A 10,900-nucleotide genomic window follows, 5' to 3' on the forward strand; every position below is an offset into this window, starting at 1 on the left:
ATACTGTGAGAATCTCAACAGCTAAACTTCAAAAGCAAGCTTGTATCAAATGTTTATATTATAGGCCAAGTGCAAACAAGGTCAGTTCTCAGAGGGTAGCTGAATCTGGTGTGCCAAAACTCAAAGGGTCATGGAAAAGAAATCTACTCTGGACCCAGGAGACTTGTCTCAAATATACAAATTCTGAGCAAGGTGCTTGAAAGAGTGATGCCTAGCCAACTTCAGGAATTCCTCAATAAAGTAGATTGTTTGGATCCATTCCAATCAGGTTTCAGGCCTGATTATGGAACTGAAATGGCTGTAGTCATGTGCGGGAGACGCATCGGGCGGGGGGGGGGGGGGGGGTTGACTCTGTTAATCTCTTGGCTCTCTCGGCAGTTCTCAGTACCATCAATCACAGTATCCTTTGGGATCATCTTTTGGGCCTGGGAGGCACTGTTCTTCAGCGGATCTGGTCTTACTTCAAGGGCAGGTTTCAGAGAATGGTGCTGCTACTCTGCCCCTTGTCCTCTGGCCTACAGCATTCTTGATTTGATTCATTAGGTTTATATCCCGCCCAAGCAGGCTCAGGGTGGCTCTTGAAGGTTCATCTTGTCCCCTATGCTTTTCAACATATATAAATCCACTGGGAGAGGTCATCCAGAGATTTGGGCTCAGTTGCCACCAATATGCAAATAACACTCAACTCTTTCTCACACTACCAGCAGAAACCAGTGGTCTTGTGGAAACTATGAACTGGTGCCTGGAGGCAGTTCTGGAGAGCTAACAAGCTGAAATTTTAATCATAATGGGGGAAGGTCAGACCTGGGAAGTCGGTTATCTCCTGTTCTGGATGGGGTTGTACTCCCTCTAAAGCAGCAGGTGCATAGCTTGGAGGCTGGCTAAAACAGGGGCGCCTTTCATCAGCTTTGGCAGCTGAACCAGCTACAGCCCTTCCTGGGTAGAAAGATCTTCCCACTGTGGTGGATACCCTGGCAACATCTAGATTAGATTACTGCAGGGGTACCAAACATGGTGCCTGTGGGCACCATGCTGTCCTTCAACACAATTTCTGGCGCCTGTCAAGTATTCTTAGAAAGTGAGTGGGGCTTTTAACCAGCAAGGTGTCTGACTGGCCAAAAGAGATCTGATTGTGCAGATTTTTCAAAACAATGCTTTGGCGGCAGCTGCAACCACAGCACAAATCACTGTGTAAGTGAAGGTAAATGGTGGCAGTCCTTTTGTGGCTGCCTCTGCCTCATGCAGCGGTCATTTTATGACACCCATTTTGTGGCTGTGCCCACCACACTATGCCAGAATTCCAGAGATGTTCACAGACTCAAAAATGTTGGGGACCTCTGCATTACTGCAATTACCACTTGGAAGCTGCATTTGGTACAGAGTGCTGCTACCAGAGTGCTGACTGAAGTGGGTATTTACAACATGTCATTCCAGTTTTGTTCCATCTACACTGGCTTCCAATTTGCTTCCAGGCTCAATTCAAAGGGCTGGTATTTACCTTTAAAGCCCTGCATGACCTTGGACCAACACACCTTAATGACCACTTTCTTCTGTATCAGGGATGGCCAACGGTAGCTCTCCAGATGTTTTTTTTGCCTACAACTCCCATCAGCTCCAGCCAGCATGGCCAATGGCTGGGGCTGATGGGAGTTGTAGGCAAAAACATCTGGACAGCTACCGCTGGCCACCCCTGTTCTATACGAACCTATCTGGTCACTCTAGTCATCCTTTGTGACCCTGCTTCAACTGCCTCACTATCTGAGGCTAGATGGGAGGAAACTTAAAAAACATTCTTCCTCATGGCACCAAAACTTTGGAATTCCCTCCCCCAGGGAGATTCACCTGTCTCCCTCTATCAGTGTCTTCTGCCAGTGGGTGAAAACTTTTCTGATTCATTCGGCATACCTCCAATAATGTTCAATGCCCCTCCTCCCTGATTTTGGTATTATTTGTTTTTACTGAATTATTTCATAATTCTTAAGGCAGTTTTTCATTCCTCAAAATGCTTTAATGAGTGCTGCCTTGGGGACCCTTATCGGGTGTAAAGTCAGGAAAATGTTTTCAAGGAAAGAAAGAAATAATTAAATCTTGCCCCTTGATTGGAAAGGCTTTGCATGACAGGCAAGAAACTTGCTTATTTGTTAATAATTTCAAGCCAGAGTGTGGATGAACAGAAGCAGGAAGGTGCCTCCACAGCTGCTCACATAAAAAGACTAATGCCAAAACTTTCTGATATTCAACTGAAATTGCCATTGGCTACTATCATGAAACACTTCAGAATGTCAAGTACAGTGAAAACAATTTCAACTTTACCTTTGATGGCTGTATAGCGGCTCTACCTCCTTGAGGCCAGTTAGTCAATAAGAAATCTTAGGGCTAAGCAACTGAATCCCAGCACTAATCAGGTAATTTTCTAGCTATTTCTCTGGTGAACTCTAGATGGTCTGGAATCTAGAGGCCTTCTAATAACAGAAACTTTACAAGCTACCCTTAGAAGAGGAAAAAGCCAATTCCACCTGTCCTCTGAAGAGCTCAGAGTTACTAATTCCATTCCTTGCAGGCTGACAGGGCTCTGTTTTTGTGGTAGCTGTATGGGGTTGCCCTCTGTTCTGTCAAACGATTCAAAGACCTCCCCCCCCCCCACACAATACTGTTGCATTTCCCGAGGTGGCCCTGAACCCCAGTCAGAGGAGCAGCGGTTAAAATGGCAAGTCAAGGGCAAGAATTTCTCTTAACAGTGCAGTGTTATGCAGAATCATTCCACTCTAAACTCACTGATTTCAACAAGCTTGGACTAGAGTAACTGCACTAGGACTGCACTGTAAATCAGGTAGTTAATAACAGACTCAAGCAACAAGTTATAAACAGGGAGGATTGAAAGAAGCAAGTTATTGCTCCAAAAGGAACAAAATTGCATTCCAGAAGGCTGTTTTATTCACATGAAAGATATTTCAAAGAGATCAGAGGAAGATGACAATTCAAGACTGGAGAAAAGGAAGGGGGTCTGGTTGGAACTTGTCTGTGTGCTGCAATACTTTACATACTGGACTGAAGATTCTTGACAAGAAGCATTCTTCTTTTTCCATGCAGCTATCTTATTCTAAGACTTAAAGATGCTAGTAAATTTGCAGTATGCATACCTTACAACAACAAATTCACCCTGGAATATTTCCTCTCTTCTCCCTAAAAACTGCTTTAGTGTCAAAATATGTTTAGTACTGCATACTGAAAAGTGCAACAGCTTACCAGCTACCAACAGAATGACTGTCATAATTTACAAACCAACTATGTGGTACCTTACATACAGTCAAAGGTTTTGCTTGACATCTGGGGTACAATGCTGGTGCCATTAGCAGTGTAATACAGAGCAACATCGCACCTAAATAGTGCATCCTTCTAGTACTGCAGAAATGAGGCCAAAGGAAATAACAGAAAAGTTGTCATGCTTGGCCTTCCATGTGCTTCTACACAGCACCTTTCAGTAATAAAGGGCTCCCAACGCCTCTTCTCTAATAGCCTAATCCTCTCTACCATGCAGTCTCCTCAGCTGCTCATCCAACTATTATTTATCACATCACCCATGAAACAGCATTGCCCTTCTGCATGTTTGTACATTTCAGCGTATCACCTCTCAGGAATAGCACTACAGCAATCCCTCCACCACAAGATAGCAGTCTAGCCTTGCTAAAGAAAAGAGGGTCATCTCCCCCATCAGGCATTTTGCTTATCATTTAAGATCTGTACCACCTCCCAGTCCACAGGACTTTCACAGCAGCTGCTATTATCAGGCACTATTAAAATTAAATGCACTTTAACTGTGTACGGACTGGGTGGGAAAGGTTTGAATATTCATTCCACTTGTTTCACCTTACCTTATCGTGCCTTTATAAAGGTATGGCATGCACACACACACACACACAGAAATGGTACCAAAACTGGTACACACAAAAAACTGGTATCAAATTTGTGCATGCATGGGGTGGAAGGTTCTAAAACAGTGCTGTGATATTCGTGCTAACATCAAGTCCACCGTTTCCCAATACACCTCTTATTAGAGCTTTTTTAAAAAGCAATAGATGCCTTTTTCACTTTCTAATCTTACAAGCAGGAAATATAAAAGAGAGCATTACATATGGTATGAGAAACCCGCGGCCAGAAAACACATTCTTCCATCCCATCCTACCCCAGCACCACCCCCTTCCTCACCACCTGGTCCTCCCCTTCTAGAGGGCTTCTATAGCCCAGCATCCCTCACTTACTCTCACCCACGCTAGCCTTCCCAAGGCCTTTCGCTCCCCCTCCCCCTTTTTAGGGCCTGGGGGAGGAACCGAGAGGTCCCTCGCCGTGACCGACAGGTCGAAGCGTGCCCCCTCCTCAACTCCCAACATTCCCCCCCCCCCGCTTCCTCACCGGAGATACTGCGCGCAAAGCAAGCTCATCCTCCGCCGCCGCTCGCTGCCCGCCAGTCCCCGCCGGTCCTGCGCTGGGGTCTCACACCTCGGGCCCTTCTGCTGTCCAGGAGCCGCCGCAGCCACTGCTGCTGCCGCCGCCGCCTCCGGCCGCCGCCATCTTCCCGTGCTGGGCCCAGGCTCTTCCTGGAGGGGGAGGAGGCGTGAGAGAGGAAGGAGGGGGATACCGCGAGGGGAGGGGAAACGGCTCCGCTCTCCGCCTCCTGACTGGCCCCAACTCTCGCGAGAGTTGCCGTCGCCGTAGCCCCGCGCTCTCTCTAGCTCGCGCCCGGGACGGCGTGCAAGCGAACGCCGGATAACAGTCCAGTTGTCGAGGCCGCTTTTCTCTCTTTCTCCCCCCACCCAACCTCCCCGCCTTCCCACTTTTCACTCAACCCACACTTCCGGGTGCAGCCCGACCGCAACGGGACACACTTCCGTCTCAGTGCGCGACAAAAATGCTTCCCCCGTCTGCTCCTACGCGACAGGCTGGCCTCTCGACGCGGCTTCCAATTGGCTGGGCGGGTGCCATAGCAACGAGAATTGCGTGGGGTGGAGGAGGGGAATGAATAGAGGTGTGAGTGGTCGGCATGGCAACCGCGGCGTGGCTCGGTGTAGCCTTTTCTCTTCCCTCGCGCGTCCTTTTGTTAACCGCCCCCCCCCCACGTACACTAACCGCAGTGGATCTTCATTCTGACCCCGCAACATACACGCTTGCAGCTTACGCCTAAGCATGTGCAAATCGGGACTGAGTCCCGTAGAGTTCATTTAGATTTACAGCTAGATAAAGATGCACACACGGTTGGGCTTTTGCAGCACATTGATTCGGAAATAAAGCTTTCACTGGTAATATTTCAAGAAAGGTAGTCGTGTGAATCTGCTGCAACAACACTAAGTAGGTTTAGTGAAACCTTAAAGACGAGCCAGGTTTTATTCCACCGCAAACGAGGCTATTTTTGACAGATGCGCTTAAGGGAGACCAAAGTTCACTTTGCCCATTCTATTATGAAGCTGCCTGTGTGACGGCCAACGCCCCTCTTTCGTCCTAACCCACCTTGCGGGGTTGTTGTAAGGAAAAATGGAGGAGGGGAGAACCATGTAGGATATTCAGCTTTTTTGGTAGAAGGACAGGATAAAAAGATAATAGAATTAAAGGAGTCTATGACTCAGCAAGGCCAGTCTCATGGTCTCAGACTAACAAACTTTTATTCCAGAGTAATTTTTAATGGAGTAGAACACACTTCTTCAGATGTTGTGATCCTCATGAAGTTCTTTTTTATATATATTGGAGCAAAACCCAACAGGAATCTTATGGAACCTGAAAGACTAACAAGATTTTATTATGCCATCAATTTTTGCACACTACTTGCCTTGGCTTGTAGTTAATTAACAGTTCAATTTGCTGCATTTTTACTGAGAAGACAGAGACATCTATGCCATAGGGCTTACTCCCCGGTTGGTATTCTTATGACTCAGACTTAGAGGCAACCAAGCTGCCTGGATCATTGTCGCTTCCTAAACATCTAGGGCAGCCCACAAATTTCCTCATTTTTTCCCCTGAGTTCCTTTTCTTACATAAATTAGTCATTCCTCTCTTGGTTACTACACTCCTGAGCTCGTCCACAGTCTATAGATTACAAACAGGGTTTATTGCTGAACTTGGCTGTATCAGCAACAAGACCTCAGGGTAGAACCCAACCCTTACAGCCAGCAAACCAAGAGAATATGTTCCTGTAGCAGCAGTAGCCTGACACATGTCCTAGTTTGATTGATGGGCCACTTTGAGAAGGGACAATTTCTGTAAAGCACCGATATTCGTTTGCCACACAGTGGAAAAGGAATGAGGAGACATGATTCTCTATGGCATTCTCTACGTCAGCTGCTCCATTCAAAATTGATCTACCAACAAGGTCTGTTGCCACCAGGGCTGTCAACCTCCAGGTGATGGCTGGAGATCTCCAAGAATTACAACAGGTCTCCGGACAACAGAGATCATTCACCCTGGAGAAAATAGCTGCTCTGGACTGTATGGTATTATACCATTATGAGGTCCCTCCTCTCTCCAAATTCCACCGTCTCCATGGTCCATCCCCCCCCCCCCAGACCTCCAGGTATCTCCCAACTTAGAGCTGGCAACCCTAGTTGCTACAAATGATGCTTTTTCTACACCTCTTTCTCTTCCAGTGTAGCATGGGGGTGGGGGAGCAGCATCTTTCAAAAGGCTACATATGACACAGAGGCCTCCTGTAGTTGACCCTTGCTGCAAGCCTCAGTGCTAACCTTGGGGGGTTTTGAACCTGAAGCAAAAGGTCCAATCAAAATGACACTTCATTCGCTTCTTTTTATAGAGGAATGTAGATGCAGAGGGATGTAGATGCAGGCAATGGCAAATCACCTCTGTTAATCTCTTGCCTTAAAGACACTGAGGTTGCCATAAGTCAGCTGTGAAAAAAAAAGAGACGGCACAGACAGAGCCGTCCCTGCCACTAGGCAAACTAGGCAATTGCCTAGGGCATCAGCCTTCTGGGGGCACCGAATTGGGTTCCCCCCCATTAGGGTTGCCAATCCCCAGGTGGGGGCAGGGGATCCCCCGGTTTGGAGACCCTCCCCCTGCTTCAGGGTCATCAGAAAGCGGGGGGAGGGAAATGTCTCCTGGGAACTCTGTTATTCCCTGTGGAGATTTATTCCCATAGAAAATCATGGAGAATTGATCCGCGGGTATCTGGGGCTCTGAGGGAGCTGTTTTTTGGGGTAGAGGCACCAAATTTTCAGTATAGCATCTAGTGCCTCTCTCCAAAATACCCCCCCCAAAAAAATTTTCAAAAAGATTGGACCAGGGGGTTCAATCCTTTGAGCCCCAAAAGAAGGTGCCCCTATCCTTCATTATTTCCTATGGAAGGAAGGAATTGAAAAGGTGCGCCGTCCCTTTAAATGTGATGGCCAGAACTCCCTTTGGAGTTCAATGATGCTTGTCACAGCCATGATCTTGGCTCCACCCCTAATGTCTCCTGACTCCACCCCCAAAGTCTCCTGGCTCCACCCCCAAAGTCCCCAGATATTTCTTGAATTGGACTTGGCAACCCTACCCCCCATGTGGCTTGGTGATGTTATCAGTGCAGTGAGGGGCACCAAAAGTTAGCCTAGCCTGTGCACAAAACCCAAGTGGCTGCTTTACGGCCTGTTATGGAGAGACCAGAATGTGCCAGCGGAAACCATGTTCTATGATTGCAAAATAAAAGGAGCGATTTTTACATTGATACCAAGTTGGTTGACTGCCCGGACAAAATAATCTGTCATTCAGAATGACCAAGCTACTGGGTATTTGCATCTGAGAAGTACTTTCTTGTGAAGTGATATATTAGTGTCAGACTTTAAACAGGATTCTCAGCAGCCTACAAACCAAATCCTAGGACGGCTGCAAGCCAAAAAAACATTTAATGTGTGTCACTCTGAGTCAAACCAGACTTTTTGCTGTGTCATAGTCTTAAAGTGGGACATGAGGCAACTCCTTGGTACCCAAGCCTGCTAGGAGTAATTTCCCTTTGCAAGATAATCTGTGTCTCATTCCAAAGTCCTTCATCACAAAAAGGAGCCATGCATGCCACCTATCCCCACCATAGGTGCCTATAAATAACTATGATTCTTAATGCTGAACTCTTGCAATGGTTAATATTCACAAAAATGATCTGAGTTGACTTATGGCTAAAATCTGCACTTTGTACTCTCTTCATTCTCTCTCATAATACTTGGAGCCACTCAGCCAAGCTGGTTTGCCATAGGCTCCCAAAGAGACAATGTAAAACACTGCTTCACTCAACACATAATTAGTGTGTGAAATTTACCATCACATGTACTGGCTTTTAAACCATTTTAAACATAATTAAAAATAATTCATAGGGCTGCTAATCCCCAGGCGGGGACAGGGGATCCCCTGGTTTGGAGAGTCTCCCCTGCTTCAGAGTTATCAGAAAGTGAGGGGGGGGGGGAGGAAATGTCCACCTGAGCACTCCATTATACTCTATGAAGACTAGTCCCCGTAGGGTATAATGGGATAATGAACTGTGAGTATCTGGGGCTCTGGGGGGCCCACTGTTTTTTGAGGTAGAGGCACCCAATTTTCAGCATGGCAGCTGGTGCTTCTCCTAAAACCCCCCAAGTTTCAAAAGGATTGGACCAGGGGCTCCCATTCTATGAGCCACCAAAGAAGGTGCCCCTATCCTGCATTATTTCCAAAGAAGGGAAGGCATATAAAAGAAATGCAGTCCCTTTAAATGTGATGGCCAGAACTCCCTTCAGAGTTCAATTGTGCTTGCCACAACCTTGCTCCTGACTCCATCTCCAAAGTCTCCTGGCTCCATCCCCAAAGACCCCAGATATTTCCTGAGTTGGATCTGGCAACCGCTAACTTAATATTTGCAATGACATTAAAATGAAACCTCCATACTCAGGAGCATTATGCTTCTAAATACCACATGCTGGGGCCAAATGCTAAAATAAGTTCCAGGGATGTTATATTCATTCCTTTGTGAGTTCCACTGGAAATAACTAGCTGGAATTTGGACTAAATGGATTCTGGTCTAACCCAGTATATATTCTGCTACCAGATTTATATTATACAATTTATATTAAAGAACGAAGGGCAGTCCCAACACTTAGAGGCAAATATAGTTATTTCAGTTTCATTCAATGACAACTAATGTCAGATCTGAGTAATAATCAGTGCTTGAGTAATAATCAGTGCTCACCTATAATAAGCATGTGCAGGCATACACACAAAAATCAAGAGCATCCTAATTGGAAGTCTGGTGGGGAAGAGCCTGTTTAGAATTAAGTGTTAAATGGGAAAGGGGAACTAGAAAACAAAGACCTGCTGCATGATGCTGAATCCATGAGTCACAAAGGCTTTGTTAGAAAAGCCTGATTGCTGTGACTCATAGCCAGGGGAGTTTATATGTGAACGTGTCTAGGATTCCCTTCCTTCTTTTTGACGGCAACATTACTGTTTGACAGCATGAAGAAAATAGATGGAAAAAACTCTCAAGAAGAAACATTTCTTCTTCCTGTTTCTTCTTCAGGGTCTTTCCATCTATCACACAATGGTATTCACAAGATGAATGCATAGACCAGCGGTGGCCAAACTTGCTTAAAGTAAGAGCCACATAGAACGTAGAATAAAGTAAGAGCCACTAGTCATGAATATCAGATGTTTGTGAGCAGGGAGGAAGGAGGATGAGGGGAAGGAGAGGTATAAAGAAAACTACTTTAAATACATTCTCCAAACCTCTGACTGACTTGGCTTGGAGAAGTAATTTAAGTAGACAAATGCCCTCTCCAAGCCAGCCAGTGAGGCGGCAGGGGCTTCAAGAGCCACACGATATGTGTGAAAGAGCCACATGTGGCTCCTGAGCCACAGTTTGGCCACCCTGGCATTTACAATGGCATTTTGCAAAAAACAAGAGTAGCCCATCTCTGTCTCTTTCACTGCTTCTACCTTCTTTGAAGCATGTGTGAATTGAGCTATACAGGATAAAACACACAAGAGTGGAGGGAATCAAGTTGCCAACTTCCAGATAGGGTCTGGAGCTCTCCCAGAATTACAGCTGAGCTACAGATTACAAAAATCGGTTCTGCTGGAGAAAATAGCTGCTTGGGGGGGTGAACTCTATGGAATTACTCCCCACTGAGGTCCCCCCCCTGAACCCCACCAGTTCTGGGCTTAATCCACAGATCTCCACTAATTCTCCAACCTGGAGCTGGTACACCTAGGAGGGGAAGGGCTGAGATGATCCCAAATAATAGCCAGACAGGTTGTTAAAACAAGCCAAACTGTGGGAATCCTTGATGGTTTTATTATGTTTCCCCTTCCAGTGATGAGGAATGGGGGTGGACAAGCTCACAATGCGCTAACATCCTAACTGAAGGTAAGTGTTTCTAAATGTTATAGGACAGTATTGTCATGTTATGTGTGTAACTATTAATTCTGACTGGAAATAATGCGGATTAGTAATCCCAAACAGAGTTACACCCTTCTCAGACCACTGAAACCAAAGTCGCTGATTGGGTGTAACTCTGTTTAGGATTACACGAAAGTGTTTTATGTCTCCCAGCACCAGGGCCAGGCCGGCCGTAAACTTTCTGGCACCCTATGCAAGACTAACTTCTGGTCCCTCCCCTCACTGATAATGTCACCAAGTCACATGGGTGACACCAAGTCACATGGGGGCACCCAATTCAGCACCTCCAGAAGGCTGGTGCCCTAGGCAATTGGCTAGTTTGCCTAATGGCAGGGCTGGCCCTGCCCAGCACCTCTAAAATTAACATGTCAGGGTGAAGGTGTTATGGTTAAGGGCTTTTCGCATAAGGAGATGGTGACTGAACAGGAAGAGATCTTGAGGTCACCATCAATGGACATCTTGAATCAGAGAATCATAAAGTTGGAAGATACCTCCAGT

At 46.3% G+C, this 10,900-nt stretch overlaps 1 protein-coding gene across 2 annotated transcripts in view; it reads right to left on the reverse strand.

Annotated features, from left to right (window-relative positions):
• Window positions 1-4,649, reverse strand: part of SMG7 (SMG7 nonsense mediated mRNA decay factor) — a 77,274-nt gene extending 72,625 nt beyond the window's left edge. Inside the window, exon 1 of one of the 2 annotated variants that reach the window (XM_060232412.1) lies at window positions 4,411-4,649. In XM_060232412.1, coding sequence (XP_060088395.1) covers window positions 4,411-4,439 — 29 coding nt within the window. In that variant the 5' untranslated portion in view covers window positions 4,440-4,649. The remainder of the gene's footprint in view (window positions 1-4,410) is intronic. The other variant, XM_060232413.1, reaches the window with a different exon arrangement.
• Window positions 4,650-10,900: the final 6,251 nt, after the last annotated feature.

This window comes from Heteronotia binoei, chromosome 2, assembly GCF_032191835.1.
Source record: "Heteronotia binoei isolate CCM8104 ecotype False Entrance Well chromosome 2, APGP_CSIRO_Hbin_v1, whole genome shotgun sequence".
NCBI classification, from domain to species: Eukaryota; Metazoa; Chordata; class Lepidosauria; order Squamata; family Gekkonidae; genus Heteronotia; species Heteronotia binoei.